The sequence below is a fragment of the Equus przewalskii genome, chromosome 15 (assembly GCF_037783145.1).
Source record: "Equus przewalskii isolate Varuska chromosome 15, EquPr2, whole genome shotgun sequence".
Lineage (NCBI taxonomy): Eukaryota > Metazoa > Chordata > Mammalia > Perissodactyla > Equidae > Equus > Equus przewalskii.
Genome location: NC_091845.1, coordinates 66,102,957 through 66,126,274, shown reverse-complemented (window position 1 = coordinate 66,126,274; position 23,318 = coordinate 66,102,957). Strand labels below are relative to the sequence as shown.

The following is a 23,318-nucleotide window of genomic DNA, read 5'->3' as shown; positions in this document are numbered from 1 at the left end:
AGCCCAAGGAACTGTGTCACTGAGATACTCCCACTCCTGACTTACGATGGATTATCATGTGTGTGAAAATTAAACGTCGATTGTATTAAGCCATGGAAATATAGGGGTTCATTTGTTACAGCAGTTGGTCACCCTTAACTAATACACTATAACAATGAAAGAGAATGATCACTGTGGTAGGCACACATTTCAATGTAAAGAAGAAAAGTTGTCCTAGGTGATCTTCTCCTTTCAGCTACTTAATTCTCATTCATATTCTCATATATTCTTTCTCTTTTTCCTCTGCATTTCAACCTATCACTATTAACCTTTGACCTGGCTCTCTTGACTGGTTTGCTCTCATTTTCTATTTTATTATTTTTGTCTTATTGTCTTCCACATGGGTGGCAGCCATTGTAGCCAAGGTTAAGGAAAAAACTCAAAGGTCAGTTTCATCATAGAACAGTAATTATTACTATTTTTCTATGTTTCCCTCATTAATTTCACTGGATATAATGCTACAGGAACCTGGAGGCCAGACTTGGCAAGCTAATAATAGACTAACTTTCAAACTCAGTGTTCAGACCATGAATAAAAGAGAAATCAGAAGTAAACAACTGTCTTTTGAAGGGGAATCAAGTTGAAATGCATTGTTTTATGTTTACTGCACAAGACCAAAGAGCTCATCTTGATTTTCCTGTGGCCACTCAGGAAGTAGAGGAAAAGGTGAATGTGGGAGTAGTGAGAAAGTTCTGCAGTAGGAGTCTGCAAGGAGAGCGAGGCCAAGGAGAAGAGTGACAGATAACTCCAGATTGGGAGCAGGATCCTGGGGGACTGGTCCTGGCTATGTTATTGAATTCTGGATGACTGTGGGTATTTCACCTCACCCTTATCAGGCGTCAGGAGTAAATAAGGGTGTAATTACATGATCTCTAGAGTCTGACCCACCTCTAAAGAAATTACAAAGTGCATAATATTCCTACAACTGAATATTTTAAAAGACTTACTTTTTAATCATCAGCACCATCTAGAAAAAGTACATAATGAATTCAAGTTACAAGAACACGGCAAGAGGACTAGGATAGAATAGGTATACTTTTTTTTTTTGAGGAAGATTAGCCCTGAGCTAACATCTGCTGTCAATCCTCCTCTTTTTGCTGAGGAAGACTGGCCCTGAGCTAACATCTGTGCCCATCTTCCTCTACTTTATATGTGGGATGCCTACCACAGCATGGCTTGCCAAGCCGTGCCATGTCTGCACCCGAGATCCAAACCGGCAAACCCCAGGCCACCAAAGCAGAACGTGCGAGCTTAACTGCTGCGCTGCTGGGCTGGCCCCAGAATAGGTATACTTCTCAGTGAAATTAAATGGGCCCGAAGTTGTTAAATATCACTTTAACTAGAGGAGTTCAGAACTCCCTCATTCATAAGCATAAGGCCTGTGTCTTCCAAAGCTGTCCCTGCTAATGGGTGTGTCTGGGGGACTCCAGAATTGTGTGTGTGCTGGAAGCCAGCGTCAAGACTCTCATCCTGCTAAGAATTAGAATCCACTGGATGAGGTTTCAGGAGCCACTGGTCTAGAGCAGGGATCTCTCAGCTTTGATTATTCCTTTGCTAGTTAAAATTATGGGGCTTGCACTCTTGATATATGCATGTTTATTTACAAATCATATGCATGTACCACTTGGATAAATCTATTAAGTACATTAGAAAATATACATAAAATAGAATTTTTAAATGAGACAGAGATGAAATAAGCTATATTTAAATTAATTTTTATAATAGTTTACTTATAATGGTATTTTTTGCTTTTCCTAAAAATGTATATTTAACAGTAGTAATGTGATTGAATATGCTTCTTTACTTTTTGAAAATCCTGGTCAAATGCTTTGTGATGGTCAGTTTTTGTGAATGACACTCCAGAGAAAGCTACCTCAAAAAGAGATAGAGGTCTGAATGGAGGAAGCACATCATTGGCTGCCTTTCTTAAAGTATGGTATTCATTTTGCCATCCATCAATTATGCCAAGGTTTGTGTTAAAATTTGGCTAATAAAATTTCTCTTTTTCCTTAATGTTAATTAGCTTGTATTAGTCAGGGTTCTCCAGGGAAACAAACCCATAGGATATACATGAATATATAAGAGGAGATTTATTAGGGAATTGACTCATGTGATTAGAGAGGCTGAGATATGCTGAAATACGGTGCAAGCTGAAGAACCAGGAAAGCCAATGGTATAATTCAGTCCAAGTTCCAAGGCCTGAGAACTGGAGGGGGCGAGGGGGGCGCTGTAAGGAGGGAAGTGGGGGGAAGTGGGACAACATGCTGGTATATGTCTGGAATCCGAAGGCTCAAGGACCAGGAGCCCACATGTCTGAGGGCAGAAGATGGATGTCCCAGCTCAAGCAGAGGGAGTTCACCTTTCCTTCAACTTTTTGTTCTGTTTGGGCCCTCAAGGGATTGGATGATGCCTGCTCACCCTGGTGTGGGAGAATCTTCTTTACTTAGTCTACTGATGCAAATGCTAACCTCTTCTGGAAACACCCTTACAGACACACTCAGAAATAATGTTTTACCAGCTATCTGGGCAGCTCTTAGCCCAGTCAGGTTGATATATAAAATTTAACCATCATACAGCTCTTCTCAAAATTTAATTGCAAGATGTTACATTTCTATATTTTAAAAAATGGATTAAAACTTGACTTTATCTCTTGATCTGAAAGAGTAGTAAGCAAGTTAGAAAATTGTTTCCATAATTTTTTAGTGTACTTTGAGAGTTTTAAATAACTGATACACTTAAATTGTCTTTGGCAAGAACACCACAAATGGATGAAACATTTCCAAATATCCAATTTTAAAATGTTCTTTCCATAGCACAAATTTCTTCGAAAAAGCTTCTATTTTCTCTCATGATTAAAATGTCACCACTACGTTGAAGAGACAAATTGTTTATTTTTTCAAAAATATTTGCATAGTACCACATTACTGACAGCTACTTGTCATCACAACAAAGGTAAGCAAATTTGAAGTATGTTTTTTTCCTGAAAATACATTATTTTTGCCAACTCTTCTAAGTACATTAACAGAAGATATCTAGTGGACCCACAATAAACGTTCATGGCCTCTGACATCTCTTTGGTATTGTAAATATGCCATCATTTATGATAATATAACTTATGAATCCACTTAACTGGGCATATAGAAATGACAATAAGGCACAAGGTGGTGGAAGCAAAGGGCAGGGGGAGAGGCCACTGTCAATGCCTTTGTGTGGGGAAGTCCCCTCTTCCCTTAGCAGACCTCATAGGTGATACATGACTGGCTGACACATCGGCTCACTTGAAGGCACCAATGTTAATCTGTACATTAAAAGGCACAGTTCAGTTTTTCTTATTTTTTTGGAGAAAAATGAATATAAACCGGTTTCATTATTTCCCTCCTGTACTCCATGGACTATCTTTGTGTAGTCACTGTGTATAATGCATCCCATCGTGGAAACCACTGGTTCAGAGCTGGGCTTCTGTTTCTAGGTATCTAGCTTTCAGTTTGTGTAGTAACTTTTTCCGCAATCTAGTGTCTGTTTCTTAAAGTCCATGTCCCACTAGTTGTCCACGGCCCACTAGTTTCAGAATTGTTACAAATACAGATTTCTGGATCTTATCGCAGAATTACTCACATTAAAATGCCTGGGAGTCTGTATTTGTAACCAGCTCCCTCAGGTGCTTCTTTGGCACACCACAGTTTAAGATCCACTGCATTAGACTGCAAGCTTTGTGAAGAGGGGACCATATCGCCCTACTTCATTATATCCCTAGTAGCTGGCACAATAGACAGTTGACAAACTGAATTGCAATGAACAGCATAATTTGTCCTCTGGTAGAGAACTTGAGGGTTTGGTTGGGGTAATTAGTCATTGTTTGTTCATTCATTCATTCATTCATTGATTCATTATTGTAGGTACTTGGGTAACAGAATATAAAACAAACTAAAAGCATTGCCGTCAATGGAGTTGATATATTGCCAGAGGGAGACAAAAAATAAAAAATATAACAAATAAGTAAATTATCTACTATGCTATAGAAACAAAAAGCAGAGCAGGGTAAGGGGGTCAGGAGTGCTGGGGTAGGGGGTGGGGACAGGGCAGGCTGCAGGGTGATGAGATGGGCCTCACTGAGAGGACCAGCTCTGAGCAAAAGCTTAAAGGAGGTGAGGGAATCAGCCAAGTGGGTATTCCTTTCTCTTGCCACAAATTCTGTTGATCCCTCTTTTTTTTTTTCTGAGGACAACTGGCCCTGACCTGACATCTCTTGCCAATCTTCCCTTTTTCACTTGAGGAAGATTGTCACTGAGCTAACATCTGTGGCAATCTTCCTCTATTTTGTATGTGGGATGCCACCACAGTATGGCCTGATGAGCAGTGTGTAGCAAGCAGAACGTGCAAACTTAACCACTACGCCACCGGGCCAGCCCCAACTGTTCACCCCTCTGTTTCAACCAAGACTTCTGAGAAATTTTAGATGTTACTGACATACAGCAGGAGCTCAGCAAATTTTGGCTGAATGAGCAAAGATAGCATTTCGTAGAAAGAAACAATGTAGAGAAATGAAACTATAAAGTTCCTCTTCAAAACCAGGAACAACCACCAAGTAAATAAAGAAGCATTCCAAATCATATGAAGACACTTGGAAAATGTCACCAGTAACATATGAAGATCTTACCCACACATGAAATGCTAGAGCAAAGCCCCTTTCACAGAGCCAAACAGGGCTCTGCCCGGAGGAGCTGGGGGCCAGCCTTGTGTATGCCGGGGAGCTCTGCGTTCACCTGAGTGGCCTCGCCACTGTCTTGCAGTATGGAAACCTAACTTACATTTCCCAATATGGTAATCATAAAAGTGCTCAAACTGGATGAAATACACTTAAAAATTCTCCATGATAAAATATGTTGTGGTTTTGTTTGGCTTTTGGCTTTTTTTTGGGGAATGGATATAACTTCCTGCCTAAAATATTTACATAAAACAAAGTTAATTGATTATGGTTATGCAGTTTACCACTTGAATGTATTGACTTTTATTCCTATAAAGTCAACATATTTAATATTTTAAGTTAGCAATAATATATTTACTGAGCTAACATACTTAAGGGGCAAAATATTTATTGTGGCCATGATTAACTTGTATTGAAAAGATTATGCCTTTTTCTATTTCGTCAGTTTCAAGTTTATAATCTTTTAACCATAATTTGTGATTTGTACCTTTCAATTTTTTTAATTGTAGTATTAAGATGACAAAGAAACAATTCAAAGTAGTGCCTTTTCTTTTGGAATAAGCTACTTCATATACAATAAGGTAAATAAGTGATTCGCTAGGTTCTCACAGCACTTAGAGGTGGCAATGACTTTTAGAGATTAGAGGCTAATTAAGGCCTTACTAGCCACTTATTCCTTTTTAAAAAACAATTAATGAACCGGAACTTAAGGCAGCAAAAGGTTCAGTGATTTCCCTGGAGGTGAAACAGCGAGTCAGCAGGGAAGTGGGGCAGCCACTCTTCTCCTGGAGCTCAAGGATGCACCACAAACACTTCCCTGTAACATGCTGTCATACTTTAATACTTTCACATTTGGGGCCTCATGGTGTCCTTCTAAACACACATGCATAAGATTAATAGCTTTAAAAGCTTAAGTAATCTACTTAAAATAAACGTTTCTCCCTAAAAACCTGGATTTCCCTTGCTTGTAAGATATCAAATAAAAAGTAGCAGATTGTTTTGTAGATTTTGTTTTGTTTATTGTTAATCACAACAGAATTAACCATGGACTCTAGTCTCTTGTTAAGTTATTTGAGGAAAAATAAATCATCACTGTAATTTGTTGTGTTTCAGTAAAGAAACCCTTCCCCCTAAAACATGCAGAGCAATCTTTGCAACAAAGTTTCGTAGCTCTCTTCAGCCACCCCCAACAAAAACCACCAAACGTCCCAAGAGTGACTTTAAAGATCTAAACGAACATGCTTATTTTGAACAAATATTACCACATGCAACTATTTATAGCCAATAAATCAAGTAAAAATCATCAGGACGAAATCCCTTTCACATTGACTTTTCAGTGAAGCACAAAACATATATTTATGTTGAATAACACACAAGTTGGAACATTATTTAAATCAATACCAAATAAAATACCATCAAATAAAGACTCCCTACACATTTGATGAACTCTTAAAAATTACTGTCTGCTAATACATGAGGTATCAAGAGTGGGACACTGTCATTCTTTAGGTCCCTGAGGGGGTCACTGAGTGGCTCTGGACAGAGAACTCCTAGGCCCATCCTGGCCACCTGCTTCAGCAATTCTCCAGAGCTTTGCTTACCCTGTTTTCTTAAGATGGAATAACACTTCCCAGGAAAATCCTTCACAGCCCAGTTGGAATGCCTCTTTCAACTGGAAGCATTTCTGACTATCCAAGTCCGAATTAGCTGTTCTTTCTGCAATACTCTCAATCATTTCACCTCCCATAACGATTAGGAGTTTCCATCCATAAGGGACTGTGTCCTAATCACATGGGCCAACTCTCGTGCTCTGCATCACAGCAGGTAGTTAAAAAAAATCTATCTGTTGAATTTAATTGAATCTTGCTAAAATAGATCCAGAAGGGTCCACTGAGGTTATGAGTTCAGCTTCTTCATTCCGTAGTTCAAGAAAAGAAATGATTTGTCCAATCAACACAGCAGGCTGTGATGGAAGTGGAACCTGCATTCTGAGCTTCCCTCGTGAAGCTGACATGGGTTAGTGCTGTTGGAGATCTAGCCCCTGAACTAATAGAGCACTCACTTCAGTAGGTGAGAAAAACTGGTCCAGTTCCTTTGTCACTACAGAGTGGAGGACGATGCTGACATAAAGGAAAGCAAAACTGACTAAGATTGGCGGTATACAGAAGGTAGCCAAGATTGTTTTTTAAAAGATGAAAATAACACATGTATGACTAAAAGAATTCAGAGTCCTGGCCACAGTCTTCTTAAATCAAACAATAACCCACTGGCCAGACCCATGTGACAGCCTAGAGGTCTGAATAAGTGAGTGCGCTTTACCAAGTGAGGAACTCATTTAAGAAGAGTTCTTGGAACTTCTGGCTGAGAGCAAGAGAAGTTTATAACAAGAGGATGTCTTAATCATCAGGAAGAATTGCCATGAATCCAGCAGTCTTTTTTGAGTTTCAAAATGTGACCTTAAAAATGATTTTACTTTATATCATCATGTAAGATTACACAGGAAGAACAAAGTACTAACAAGCCTTCCCTGGCTCATCCATCTCAGGCAGGTTTCCCTGTTCCCGGCTCCAGTCATACTGGTCTTCTTTCAGTTCTATGAACAGTCTAAGCTCTTTTCTACCTCGGAGGCTTTGTGTTTACTGTTCCCCTGTCTGCAGGCTCTTCTCCCTATTCTTTGCCTGGCTGGTTCCTTCTCCTTCATTAGTTCTCACCTGAAATGGTACCTCCTTAGAGAAGGACTTTTGACCAACCTACGTAAATTAGGTTTTCACTCCGCCCAGATTCTTCCTCCTCTTATTATTTTAATGATGATACTCTATTTGTATCCTTTATAACACATGACAGACTGAGTACTTTCTTGTTTGCTTACTCATTAAGATAAGGATCATGTCTTTTTCTTGTTTACCATTATATCACCAGGATCTAAACAGTGCCCGGTGCAGAGGTCAGTTGACTAAATTAATAAATTCAAAATACTTTTATAAAATGAATTCAAAATTATTTAAGGCCCCTAGGAAACCCTTAACAAATTTTGAGAAACAGATAACTCTACTTTATGAAATGTCTGAACACAATAAATAACAAATTTCAAATATTGGTTTAATGAAAACTTTTACATTACGCCTTTGCAGATTTTTGATACCACCATTTACTTCAGGAGTAAAACTTAAGGTTTTTTAATGCTATGTCAGAAAGTCTATATTTCTGATTGAATGGGAAAACATACCTGATTAGTCACTAATATCCAAATATTAACTATAATAAACATCCAGTTGCTTGTAATCTAATGATAAAAAAGAATGACATATAGTCAAGTTGCTCAGATTCAAAGAAAAAACCACCTTTTTGGGGTCACTAACAGAGAAAATACAAAAATAAATGATTCTCCAAGAATGGCAGTTTTCAGAGAAATGTTTCAACTTTCTAGAAAAAAAGGATAAAGAAGACAGAAGCAACACATTCTTTCTATAACAGAAAATTAGATTAGAAACATACTAGAAAATCTGAACAGAACCTCTGATGGGAACACCATGAAAAGTAAATAAACGGATACTGTGCGTCCTCAGAGTCTGTATGTGTGTTTTTTAGGTTCTTTATTCTCAGAGAAGGAAAAAATTACAATGGCATTACTGGAATGGGGCATTTTCTAACATTGTAAACTAACTGGTAGTAGGTTTGAATCCATTCACTGCTTTTCAATTCTGATATATGACATTTTATCATTTGACATTAAAAAAAAAAGTTACACCTACAGTCGGGTTCTTTGGAATTAAAAGAGCAAAAATCTATTATTTGCATAACATCTGAAATCTGAATATTCAGATTTTTTTATAATTTAAAAAGGCAAAACTTAATGTAACTCCAAACAAAAACCAAATCAGAATTGGCCAAGTATAAGATCACTGTACACTATATCTTTATAGCATGTTTCTGTGTAAAAGAATGACTATGAAATTAAATTGTCTTATTTCTAGCAATTTTCTTCCATAAACAATAACATCACTGCTAAAAGGGTTGCTTACAAACTTACTTGAAATATTTTGGGGGGATATTCTAGTCTTCAAAACAAATGGTAGCTGTCAAATTCTTACTGCATAATCTAAAATGTTAATCCATGTACTGTATTTCATTTGTAATAAGTCTTTATGATAAGGTTAACACTGCAACACATAACACAAATAAGAGAGCACCGAAAAATGAAAATTACTTTGCTTATGTTTCCGTATTAGAATTTTATTTGCTAAAGGGTAAAAACCGATTTGCAAAATTCACAGTTAACTTAAAACAATAGTTTTAAACCTTTTATTCCTAGCCCTTACTGCCTTCAGGAAGGGGAGAACATCTGGTTATTTAAGGAACACAATATGTTCACATTTTCTATGACTTTTGTTTCTAATTGGGTTTTAAAATTTCTTTTGAATTTGAACAACTAGTTAGAACAATGTTTTTTAATCACTTCATATTTTTCAGACTGTCCTCCTTCTATCCCTCTGCTTCCTTTAGTGGATTGTTGTTGGAAATCTGCTCAGTGGTTCTAATATGATAAAGAGAAGAAAATGAGAATTAGGATCATGGTCTGAAGAGCTAAGTATAGAAACCCTACTTATGGTGAACAGAGTATAAGATGCTACAGATACTTGACTATCCAGTCTCTTCATACAGCATACACTTTATTTATTTATTTATTTATTTATTTATTTTTGAGGAAGACCAGCCCTGAGCTAACATCTGCTGCCAATCCTCCTCTTTTTGCCGAGGAAGGCTGGCCCTGAGCTAACATCAGTGCCCATCTTCCTCTACTTTATATGTGGGACACCTACCACAGCATGGCTTGTCAAGCGGTGCCATGTCTGCACCCAGGATCCGAACCGGTGAACCCTGGGCTGCCGAAGCAGAGCGTGCACACTTAACCGCTGTGCCACCGGGCTGGCCCCCATCAGCATACATTTAAAAAATTCTCAAACAATTCTTGGGCCACTTATATACATGGCAATTTCATTTATTTCTGATGCAAATAAATGTCTATTACAAATAGAAAAATTTGTATAAGAAATATCAGTAACTAGGATTCTACTATTTTTAAAACTAATGAAGCTATAGCTCTTGTGTGGAAAGGTGGTTGGAAGACCTGGGTTCAACTGCTGGCTCTGCCACTGACAAGCTGTGTGACCTTGAAGGACTCCCTAAACTTCACCTTGATCCTCAGTTTGTTTATCTATAGAAGGAGAAGCTGGATTAGACTCTCTTGGTTCTCTGCAGTTCTGAAATTATTAGTGACAGTCTAAGTGAGGTATATTAACCACATTCTTTGCTAGGTCTTCTTCATTCCATAATATTGAAAGGTGGTAACAGGTTTTCAAATAATTCTAACACATAGTAAATTTAAGGAACTAGATGCTCTTTAAGTTCAAGTTGTAGGGTTAATTCACTGCCATGATAAAAATGGCAGCTGACAAATATATAACGACTGTGGCTTCTACGGAATATGGATATGGGTTCCAGAAATATGCTAGGTGACTGAGATCCACCTAGATTAGAGTCAGTATGGTATACTAGAAGACACTTAGCATTTGAGTCAGAATACAATTCTACCATTATTAATATCAACCACTGCAGGACACAAAGCTAAATGCTACAAAATAAGCAGGATCATAAGGAGAAATAATTGATAAAATAAATAAGCAAATAGCTAAAGCACAAGGTGCTGTGGGCACTCAAAGAGGAAAACATGGCCTATCAGAGCCTGGAAATGGCTTCCTGGAGCAGGAAGAATGGATGCCGGGAATCTCAGGAGGGAATGAGTAGATACAAAGGTCATGGAGTCACTTTAGCTAGCTTGGAAGCTTACAAGCTTTTTGGCCTTGGGAAAGCCACACAATCTTGACCTCCCTGTATGGAAAAAGAATGAGGAAAGATAACCGGCTCTGCCTATGTCATAGCTTGTTGTGAGAACCAAATTAAGCACATGAAGTGCTTGGAAACTGTGAAGAAGTATGATCCTATGATTACAGTTTAGAGGCCCATTATTTCAGTCTGTTTAAATAAGAAATCTTTTCACAGTAAAGCCTATATCTGATATAAAACAGTTAAAGCTCAGCATCTTAAGCTTTACTTGCAGAGTCTATTCTCAATTGAGCAATCTCCACTGGGATTCAGGGATAGCGATAGGACAAAGAGCTTCTCTGAAGGCTGACAATGAACTTAGGGGAGCTCAGAGTTCCTTGTTTATTTGTATTTTACTGAGTCTATCAGCAACACTCAACACAACTGTCACATGAAGCTGGGATATGGGAAAGTGTACTTTCATGCCTCAAATTTCATCTTTCTACTAGTTCCTTTCATAGAGACTTGTGTGTTTATATACTTGTTCTGATCTACTTGAATCAGGAATGATTCAAGTATTTTAAGCGTTTCATTGTTGCTAATAAATAGAAAACATTTAAAGCACTCTGACATCTGGATTCTTAGAGGATGTGGATGGGGTACTAAAATCGTCTTTCCTTCTCTTTCTTTTCCCCCTCAGCATAAATGGCCTCCTTTACGTCTTTAAAATCGCCATAAATGACACTGAAAACTCCGTCCACTTGTGGATTTCTATAATATATACAAACTTGCTGCTTTTTTCCTTTTTTTTATTTGTACCTTTATAGCACTGGATTGGCTCCCGTTACATCATTAGAAGTCAGTTCTTTATGGACAAAGGCTGCTCTGGTTGGGTGAATCATTAGAGACAATTTAACTCAATCACAAAAGAGAAGACCAAGACTCAGCAAGCGTGAGTTTCCCAAAATCGCAAGGATGATTGGTAGCAGAGTCAGGATTTCATGTAGTGTCCCGATTCCTAACTCAGGCTCCTTGAAGGATACTATGCTGCGATAGACCTACAATTAGCACATGTGCCAAGTGATGTTAGTTATCATTTGACATTTACTAAATAATGTCAATGAGTCAGCCACTATATAAACTTAACCAAGACTATAACCTTGCTGGGTTAGCCATCTGAAAGCCCCTTAATACTATACAGCTTTCTTTACTTTTCCTATAGATATCATCATTCCATGAACTTGTTCTCAAGAGATTTTTAAACGTGACTCCCTCCCGCCCAATTTCTTATGTCTCAGAAATATCAGTTTAAGCTCCCACATTTTGAACCATTATCTTGATCTTGTTTTTCCTTGGTAAGAAGACCCTGAATATAAAAGTGGGGAATATCTTTTTTTAGATACTTATGCTATTCATTACTTTTTTTCTTAAACCTTAGAGAATGTATTTTTTTAATGCTTGTAGAATTGGTTTCATTATACCCTTATATTATGTACAGTACCTTATTGAGATAAAAAGTACTCTACTAAAATCACAGATTCTATTAATAACATTAATGGATTTAGTATATAAAATTCTACAACTAGAAGAGCAAATGATTCATAGGAAGATCAACCATATTTAGCCAGGAAAAAATTACCAAGATCAATAGGTTTAGATAACATATTCATTTCTCCTTTCAATTAAACCAAACAAATCACACAAGTAGAGAATTCAAATAGTCATTTTAGCAATTTTTCCCCACTCTGTATGACTCTAAGAATCCCTAATGCTGAGCTAGTAGAATCTACCTCAATCTGTAGACCAAAACTCATATATCTCATTGACTAGCAAACTCATTCTTTATTCCTTTTATAGATATTTCATAATCTTGGTTATTTATTATAAAGAATATATACTTATACAACTTACATACACATATATACATAAAAAAATATGTATGGGGTTTTTGATTTTCGCAGTCAGACTCCTAAGCCTTACCAGAAAAAAACTCATCTATATGCTACCTTAGGTATCAGAGAAACAATGGATTATATTTTTGATATTTCATGGAATTTTGTGTAAGAGAAATTATATAAAATTGTGTATTTCTTCAGAAAATAGATACAGGCACAAGGAAATGAATTCTCTCAAATCAATCAAAGAATAAATAGAATGTTGAAGTCAACAACCGAGGAAAGGACAGAAATCTTTTAGAATCAAAACCTTGAACTTGGAGGCCCAAGTTGATCAGACAGAGCTTTGGCAACGGAATCTACAGACAGACTGACTCAAAGACAGTTCAACAACTGCCAACATGACTGTTGGGAGTTCTGCCAAAGAGCCAAAGGCTGGGATTACTACCCATTGCCTGGCATTCTCATACTCGTGTTTGAAGCTTTCTCTCTTACTACTTCATCCAATATTTTTGTTTGGCTCAAAAGCATCAAGAATTCACAGATTTTTTTAGATCATTAAATGTTCTTATTTTCAAGAAATATAACATTAGTTGTAAAAGAGCACACTTCTTCTCTGAAGTGTAAAGAAAATTTTGGTGACTTGCTTTAAGTTCAAATAGAGAAATCAGCATTAAAGACTGTTTAAATCTTTATTTTATTAGGTTACTTCCTCACCCACAAAATAAGAAATACATAGTCATAATATGAAATAATTTAGTATTTTATTGTATCATAAATTCTTACAGAACTGGTCCTTTTTGTAGTTCTAATGTCTTGGTCTTCACATGGCCTCCAAGGCTCTACTTGGATAAGCTGGCCCTTGTAAGGGGTACCAATGATAACAAAGTGTAGTTATAAGGAGAAGCAGTTGTTCAACCACTTCCTTGAGTTATGAGGAAGGCAGGAGGGCAGAACAACTTTCTGAGGGATAAGCAATGTGTGCTCCAGTTTCTCATGACAATGTCCAGTTAATTTGCCTGCTGAGTTGCTAGCCAATGAGGCAGGTGAGTTTTGGCCTACAACTCTAGGCAAATTCTTTTATTAGGCAATGTATCTGCCATTAGATGCATTCTACTTTAGGAATTCTTGGAGTCATAGAGAGATATCAATTTTTCACTGAACTTAAAATGATGCATATCCTACTTGGAAAGCTTACCTTTGGATCTCGAAGAAACAGAGCCTTAAGAATCAGTGAGTGTACATCCCCAATTGGGGGGAAATGCATCAGAAGGCCAAGACAGGTCTGGTAGTTACTAGAGATCACTAAATAAGAGGGAAAAAACATAATTCAGAAGCAATACTGTTTAAGATATTTGCATTACTGAGAGTAAAAAAATAACTTAGATTCAAAGAAAGCAAATCAATAATTCAATTGATTTGATAAAAGGAAATAGGGAGAAGGGATCTTTACCAAATGGCCTTTGAAGTAGCACACTGTACTGTTAATTGCAATCTAATACACTAGCACTTATCCTCAGGGGGCGCTGGAAGGAAGAGCCTCAGATACAGATATGTGTGTGCATTTGCAATATAAATAAACTCTTAGAAGCATGCATATTTATTGTCATTTATATGGCTGTGTTTAAATATCTCTAGTTTTGCTGCTTAGAAATTAGTAACAAAAATCTTATGAATGGGAAAGAACCAGTTTAAAATTCTCATAAAATAACATTTACCCTGATTATTATGCTTCGTAACTTACGTATGTTACACTTATTCTTTTGTACATATAAAAATTACATAATTCAAAATTAAAGAAAACATAATTTCTTCCAATTATTTGTTCTTCTAAAGGTAACAAGGAATTTAGGGAGAATATCCATGCAGCATTTCTTGGAGGAAAAATGTCAAAATCTTCACAGATAAGCCTAACTATATTCCTTAGACTGTCATTTAATTTTTTTTTCAAATCAACCTAATTATGGGCGCAATTATTAAACACATCTTTTTAGGCAGGTCTATGTAAACTACTTCATTTCTTGGCAATCCATCTGCCACTGCTGTCACAGTTGGGCCCATTAACGACGCTTATTTTGTAAGCCACACTGACTGCCTCCACAGCACTGATGTGAGGAAACTTTACACTTATAACTTCCTGTGGTTGCAACAGAATCCCTTTCATTAATCAGAACAGTTCGTTGAAAAATATTCCATAGGAAAACTGTGATTCAATAGAAACAACACAAATCACAAAAGAAACAATTATTTGTAATCAGAAATACCCGTGATTCTTGGAAGATCTTTTTTCTTCTTCTGTTGGAAACACCATTTCTCGCTATAGCTTCCCACCCCCTCCCCCTTCCCATGAACATTATGGGGAAAGGAGACAGGACTGGGCAAAATGAATAATTATAATCTATGTAAGGAACCACTTTATCATCTTCATTTCCGTTGCTGATCTGACAGCTTGTAATTTCATACATCTGCTTTCATTTGTAAAGCACTCACTTATCCTACCCTTTCTATATCTGTTCAGACTCGTCTTTTCTTACTTGTTCATTGTCATATTCACATTCAGTTACCTGTTGTCCTTTTTAGGCTAGAATCCAAAAAGCTAGGACACTGAGAATAGTATGTTTTCACGTACAGTTTTCTTTGAGATCTAGCAAGTAAATAAAACTTAGGTAATTTATTTTATAACTCATAAAGTTATTTGCCCAAACACTATAATGATTATATATTATTAGTAACTGACTCAGGAAGAATTCTTGTATATTCTGTAAGAGAGGCAGAAGAGTTTTGTGGAAATGGTTCTAGGCTCAGGATTCAAAGATGTGGGCTTGAATCCTAGGACACCGTCCAAACCTTTCATAAAGTTGGCTAAAGATTAAATGATATAACCTATGTGACTGATTCACAGTAGCTGCTCAAAACCTTTTGGGGGTAACCTCTCTGGGCTTAAGTTTAGTCATTTGGAAAACAACTTTCTGACTTAAAAAAAAAAAATTTAACTGCCTACTTCATTCAATCCAATAATTATTTGTTGAGTACCTAACCCATGAAAGATCCCATGTTAGGAGAGGATGCAGAGATGAACAAAACACAGTCCTCATCCTGAAGAAAATTAAAGTACAGAAGGGTAAAGATGTAACAACGAGCAGTTATTATTACTACTACCACTAAGATGTTAACGAACTATTGAAGGCTTTCTGAGGCCAGGCCCTATGCCAAAGAACTTCACCTGCATTATCTCATTTAATTTCTATGGCAATCTTATTATAAGGGTATAATTATCATCCCTGTTTTACAGATGAGAAAACTGATACTTGGAAAGCTTAAGTCATTTGCCCAAATCACACAGTGATTTGGTGGAGGAGCAAAATTTGAAATTCAGAAATCTAGCTGCAGCGGCTGTGCTCTAAGACATGGCTTTGTTCTGAGAGGCCATTGTTTTGAAAATCAAATGACATAAAGGATGCAAATAGTCACTGCAATCATTGCAAACAGAAAAGCCAATTAGTATTATTACTCTTGTTAAGTAGTTTTAAGTAGCTTGGAAGGTCAGCATAACCCAGTCTCTAAAACAGCCTGATAATAGTAGGTATTTATTTGAAGGGACCAGAGCAACAACTCTATATTATTACAACTTGACAGAACTGTTGAAGCCATTGGAAGCTGTAAAATACATAAGGGAAGTCAAATAATGTATTAATATTCTACTTGCAGAACAAATGAAGGAGCTAACATTCTTTTTCTCATTTCTCCCATCCATCCATCCATCCATCCAGTCACCGAATGCAATGAATGTTTCCTGAGCACCTACTAAATCCTGGATACACGGAGACTGCACTAGGCACCGGCAGTAGGGATATAACGTCAAAGGAGTCTGACTTTGGAAGGGTAGCAGAACATGCCACCCCGAAATACGGCTGTAGGAGTTCAAGACATGCCACCCCAAAATATGCTGCTTTGGTATTTTGATTATTTTGAGCTGTAGGTACCTGAAAAACGCAAATTCAGCTTTCTCTGAACTCCCCTTATCTGCTTTAAGATAAATCCTCCAAAAGGAACTCAATTGTCATAAATCTCCCCCAGACAAACTTTGTCACAAATTATCATACCTCCCATCTATTCTTCTAAGGGCCCATTCATCTTTCCTACAAATCATTTACCCTCCCCGAAGAGGCCTACACATCCCCCTCCGCTCTCTTATAAGATAGTATTTAATCCTGAATTCTACAGGCATCTCTGAGAGTCACTCATTTTCCCCTGAGTATTGCCCAGATATATATGAAGTAGGCATGTTAATAAACTTTTGTTTTTCTCTTGTTCATTTGTCTTTTTATTACAGAATGCCAGCTGAAAACCTAACTGGGTAAAGTTTTACCTCCTCTACAGCCCTCTGCCCTCAGATCATGACATCTCTAATTTATTAACAAAAATCTGTAACTTTAGAGCACTTTTAATTTGTAAGTACATATGCTAAGTATTAAGTCCCTTTTGAATAACTGTGCCCGATTTAGAGGAGGCAAAAGAGAATTATACAAACTGTTTTAAAAAACCAAAATAGCAGAGATCTGATAGAATAAGAATTTAGTTTTGATTCTTAGAATAAATTTTTGTTGAACTTAAAAAACTCATCTAGGGGTCAACCTGGGGGAGCTGTGGTTAAATTCATGCACTCTGCTTCGGTAGCCTGGGGTTCCTCAGTTCAGATCCCAGATGCACTGCTTATTGAGCCATACTGTGGCAGGTGTCCCACATATAAAAAGAGGAAGATAGGTACAGATGTTAGCTCAGGGCCAATCTTCCTCAGCAAAAAGTGGAGGGTTGGTGGCAGATGTTAGATCAGGGCCAATCTTCCTCAGCAAAAAGAGGAGGATTCATGGCAGATGTTAGCTCAGGGCCAATCTTCCTCAGCAAAAAGTGGAGGGTTGGTGGCAGATGTTAGATCAGGGCCAATCTTCCTCAGCAAAAAGAGGAGGATTCATGGCAGATGTTAGCTCAGGGCCAATCTTCCTCAGCAAAAAGTGGAGGGTTGGTGGCAGATGTTAGCTCAGGGCCAATCTTCCTCAGCAAAAAGTGGAGGGTTGGTGGCAGATGTTAGATCAGGGCCAATCTTCCTCAGCAAAAAGAGGAGGATTCATGGAAGATGTTAGCTCAGGGCTAATCTTCCTCAAAAAACCCCCCAAAACCAAAAAACTCATCTATAATACTGTTTCTTTTCCAGTGTTTATTCTATCAGAGCAGGGCAGTGACATGAGGGGAAAAAGTGAAAGATTAAAAAAATACTGAGTTTCGGTATCTGACTACATTTGAAATCAAGTATGAATATGCTTTAAAAACAAAGTACTAAAGCCACACTCCAGAGAGCTTATTCAAGGAAGGTTAAGACAACGTGAGTGGTATCTAGTAAAACAGACTGGATTTGGAATCAGATGATCCAGATTAGCATCCAGATTAGATCTCTATCAGAATGCTGGCCACGTCACTGATGATACGTGTGAATTCAGGCAAGCCGCTTAACTTCACTGAACCTTTATTTCCCCATTTATAAAACAGGTAATGCTCACTCTGTCTGTGGGGTTTCTGTAAGGGTGGCACAGATGCAAGGTAGTGTGATTCCTCATGTTGCTTAATTCTTGCTGAACACCACTTCCTCCACATGAAGCAGAGCTGACCTCTCTGTCTCTGCCTTTAAATGACCCACAGTTGTCCTTGAGTGGTCTAAGGGAGCTGACTTAAGTAGTTTCTCCAGAAGTATCAATAAGAAATAATTACATCAGTAAAGATAATAGAGGACATGACTGTTCTGATAAAGTTTAAAGCAATGTGGATAAATAACTTAAGTATATGTTAGAGTTAACTCTACTTACAATTGTTAACATTTGTAAATAAAACACTTTATTCAAATTATTTAATTTCATATTTTGATATACTTTTTCAAGGTTATCAAATGGACTGAGAACAACCACCACAGAACACAAAACTACACGTAGATTTCCTTTACTTTCTCTAAAATTAAAAAAAGTAATAGTCAGTACTTATTAAGGACATATAAAGTGCCTGGCAACTTGCCATATATTATACCAACTCCCCATGAGTCTTCCTAACCCTCCCTCAGGAAGGCATTATCATCAACTCCACATTATGGGTGAGGAGAGGGTAGTGCAGAATGGATAAACAGCACATCGAGGCCACAGGGCTCCTGGATGGCAGAGACACGGCTGAACCCACGTTTGTGTGGCTGCAAACCTCACTCTTCACCACTGTCATCTTATACTTTCCTGCATTCCCAGCAGAGAGTGTCACAATGAGGGTATCTGTATGCAGAAGTCAAGTTCAGACAGTACAGCTGGCTTCTGAACACCAACTATACTGTAAGTCACGGGGAAGCCTCAAAGATAAACTGAAAAAAGCCCTCAGTGTATAAGGTCAGGTATAGTAAATATTTAGGAATAGGCATAAACTCTTGAAGTTCGCTATAGAATGGCATATAAAACAAATAATCATGGATTAAATATAAAACAATAATGGGCTAACAACAAAAAAGGAAATCTTAAGGCTTTAACATAATTTATTGTGCCTCTCCACTGAAAACAAAGTCAACATGTAAGTGTCTTGCAAGGAACCTAGCATGCAGAAGGCATTCAATAAATGCTACATGCTCTGAAAAAAACATTTGTTGAGGGTCTACATGCAGGAAAAAATACATAATCAGTACACGCAGTGTCTTCAACTATTTAAAAACCCTTACTACTTTAACTTCCTCAGCTATGAAATGGCAACATACAAAATGAGATTTCAAATGGACATGAAAACCAGGTGGGGGTAGGGAGTAAATCATAAATAAAAACAACAAAACTTTTATTCTTTGCTGTCTTGGAGAAAGCCAAGTATAAAACAGGGTCATAGCGTTCTCCATACGAAGTGATTTTCACGTAGTGTTTAAGACCCTCGTAAGACACATCCTTCCAGGTTTTCCTCTCTGGCTGCTGCTCTGACAGCTGCCTCTCTGAGCACCATCAATCATGGCAACATCCACCCTTGAGACCTAAGATGGACACACGCTCTTCTGTAAACAATGGGTTAGTCCTTATTTCTCTAGTAGAGTTTGTGCAGAATAATATGAAATTTTTCAATTAGATTTTTGGAAAGAGGGCAATCTCAAATTCAGAATAGCTCACTCTTTTGTCTAGAAAAAGACTTTAAAAATTGTTCTTCTTGGGGCTGGCCCCGTGGCCGAGTGGTTAAGTTCGCGCGCTCCGCTGCAGGCGGCCCAGTGTTTCGTCGGTTCGAATCCTGGGCGCGGACATGGCACTGCTCGTCAGACCACGCTGAGGCAGCGTCCCACATGCCACAACTAGAGGAACCCACAACGAAGAATACGCAACTATGTACCGGGGGCTTTGGGGAGAAAAAGGAAAAAAAAAAATAAATAAAATCTTTAAAAAAAAAAAAAAAAAAAAAAAATTGTTCTTCTTACTGCTTTCCAAGCTTAATACACTTTAAACATAATTTATTTTCATCAGAGATCAAACAATATAAGAGATCTTTACTCAAGAATTTATACCTTTAAACATACAGTGTTGCCAACTGAAAGGCAGTAAGGAAGGAAGCATCCAAGTGCAGAACTGCTAGCGGTTAGGGTGCGAGCACAGAAGACAGACCACTTTACCAGAAAAGTCAGAAGGACAGCATGTGAGCTCCAGCGTGTCACTGGTATTAGCTGTGAAATTTGAAGCCAATCAGTTAAGTGGACAGGCTTGAGTGTTCACCACCATCTCTATCTCATTACCTATTAAGGGAATAAATGAAATGATACTGTGCAAAAACTTGCAGTCTTTTAATACAAGTAATTACCATTAATGTAATAATTGTAGGGATGTGTTCAGAATCAGGACCTACGTTCGATTTCCACATCTGTAAAATGTCATGGAAATAAGTCTGAAAAAATTTAGTGTGCATCAAGATTTAAGAAAGAAATAGTAAGCCTGATTCATGGTTTTTGCCTCTATTTTTAATCCAAATAAAGGGAAACCATAGGTCAGGTTTTTAGTTAATTAGTTAATTTGAATACAGATATTTATAGGACATTTTATTTCATTGTGCTTAGTGATTTTTAATTCCTTACTCAGAAATACAGATCTGTCATTAAAAATGGTTGTGAAGTACAGAAGATATTTAACAAGTGCTGATAATATCCCTTTCCTTCTGTTAGACTTTGTGTATTCACTCATTTAACAAACATTATTAAATACCTATTTTGTTCCAGGTACTGAGTTACGTCCTAAGGACATGACAAGAAATAAGATACAATAAGAAGCATAAAACTAATCATGACACAGGACAGAACTAGTTGCAGTGGCACATACTGAGGGCTCTGACAGCTCCTGGAATGGAAGACTGTGAGGTCAGCGAGGGTGTCGGCGAACAACACGTGCAAGTAAACAGAGACCAGACACTGAGTGGCCCCTACGGCCAGGGTGCCGAGCAGAAATGGAGATGGAGTGGGAGAAAAGTAGGTGGAGCTCTTGCTTACCTCTTGCTTATATAGAGGGGATGGGGTTTAGGTTTCACGCTGTAGAAGGACTGTAAGTGAGGTGATCAGATTTGTATTTCAGAAAGATTGACGCTGACACAGGGTGATCAGTGGCAGGGAGGAAGAGAGGGACAAGGGACAAGAGGCTGGGGATCAGGTGAAGTTCCTAGTAACACTACAGAGGAGAGAAAATGATAACTGAAGTAAGAAAGGGGCAGAGGCGTACAGTGGGCAGAAACTCCTGGAAAAATGGACAGCTCTTTGTGTGATTACATTTGGGGAGTGTGCTTATGAGAGAGAAACAGAAAAGCAAAAGCAGAGAAGAAATTAGCAATGAAAATATTAACAAATTTACATAATTAAGGCTACTTAAAGACTATAGCAACTTTTAATTATTTCTCTGTGGAAGTTTTAAATATAGTTTTCATTTTTATGAGTCGTACATAGTTTAAAGAGTCAAATCTCCTAGTCTGGTTATGAAAACAGCACTTGTTGTCTCCTGCTCCCGACTTCCCACTCCCCTGGGGCACTGACTTTCTTTCAGCTGATTAAAAAAATATTTACCTTCCATATTGCGGGGAAAAAAATGCTAACATTATTAGCTCTTATTTTAAATGGTATCTACTAACTTGCCATTCAAGAAGACAAATCTTTAACTCATCCTTAGCACTGCAGCCAACCCTCCAACCAACCTCCATGTCACACATGCCTTCTTTGTCTCTCCCTCTATGAAGTTATGTCGTTATTTTGGTTAGATCAATTTCTAGAGTTTTCATTTTTATAGCCAGGTAAATGTTATCACAGCTGAGCAATTCAGTATATCATGACTACTTTTCCTTTCTTGCACAGACTCCTTTCTTTCCTGGAGTTTATAACTGTCTTGTTTTTCATTTGCTTTGTTGTGTATGTATTTAAATTTAATTTAACCTTAAATGCTCTCCCAGTCATATAAATGTCCTCTCAATACTTTAACAAATTTTAAGTATTTTGCCAATTTCATTTTTTTTTGAGGAAACTTCTCCTGAGGCCTCTGGCCTGCTCCCTCGTCCTGAGGATGTGCTTTATCTCTTCTAAGTGTTGCACCCTTATTTCCTAGAACACCTAGCTCCTCTTTCTTGCTTTATTCCCTTGTTTTGTTGGAACAGATCCTCCAAAACCTTTATGCACAGCACATGAATTTTTAAAACCTTCTCTGTTTGAAAGATTTTATTTTGACACTTCATTAACAGTTTGGCTAGGTACAGAATTCCAGGTAGGAAATACTTTTCCCTCAGAATGTTGGGAGCTCTGCTCCAGAGTTTTCTGGCTTCCAGTTAAAAAGCCTCAAACCACTCTAATTTCTAATCCTTTATGTGACCTGCTTTCTCTTCTCGTCCCTTCAATGCTCGGTAAATTCATGATGTACCTTGTTTTGCTGTTTTCATGTACCATGGGCCCTTTCAATTTAGAGACTCATGTTTTTCTGTTCAACTGGAAATTTCTCCTTGTTGCTTTGATGTTTTTCTCCCTCCTATTTTTCGTTTGTGTTTGTTCTTTCTTGCTTTTTTTTTAAAGAGGTCTCATTATCTAGATGTTGGGTCTCCTGTCCTGGTCATCTAATTTTTTTTCTTATTTTCTGAATCTGTTTTATGTGGTCCTTTTGAATTTTGTATTCCAACCATCTTATTTTCATATTTTAATTTCAATTATACTTTTTCCTTTGAATTATGTATGTTCCTAGCTCTCTGAGAAGTTTCTCCTCCCTGCGTGGTCACTGTGTCCTCCAAGTTGCTTTTCTGCTGGCTGCTTGTTTAAGTCTCTGCTTTTATTCTCATGCTTTCCTCAAATGTCTGGTGATTTCTGGCTCTCTGCTCATGCTTAAGAGTGGGGCAGTTAAAGGTGACTTGAAGCTAGCTGTGTGTGCAGAGACGGGTAGGTTTGTTAGCTTAGGGGGTTTACACAGGTCATTTCTTGGGCAGTCCCTAAGCCTGGACTTTTAGGTCTTTTCTCTAGGGCTGATTAGATTCCTCTGGAGAAGATTCTCCCAAACTTCTTCCTGGAGGGAGACAGTCTGGCTCAATATTCACTGAAATTCCCCAAGTCTTCAGCCCAGAGAGCCTCCATTTTACCATTTCCAGAGGATAAATCCTGGAGGGAAATGTTGAAGATCTGGGTATAATAGCTTCTTAAATAGATTTTCAACCAGTTCTCATTTTCTAGTCTTAACTCTTTCCCTCTCCCTACCAATTTCCAGAGGCACCTAGCAGTGCCAATTTCTACACTTTCAGGAATTTTATGGGTTATTTCTTGGCTTTCTCCATTATTAACTTTGTATTTAACTCTCTTGGATCTG

General features: G+C 37.7%; 1 protein-coding gene across 21 annotated transcripts in view; it reads right to left on the bottom strand.

Annotated features, from left to right (window-relative positions):
- TBC1D5 (TBC1 domain family member 5) overlaps positions 1 to 23,318 on the bottom strand; it is a 565,096-nt gene that overhangs the window by 116,758 nt on the left and 425,020 nt on the right. For all 21 annotated transcript variants that reach the window (XM_070575957.1, XM_070575968.1, XM_070575969.1 and 18 more), the window contains one exon: positions 13,661 to 13,767. In XM_070575957.1, the coding sequence (XP_070432058.1) occupies positions 13,661 to 13,767 (107 nt within the window). The remainder of the gene's footprint in view (positions 1 to 13,660; positions 13,768 to 23,318) is intronic.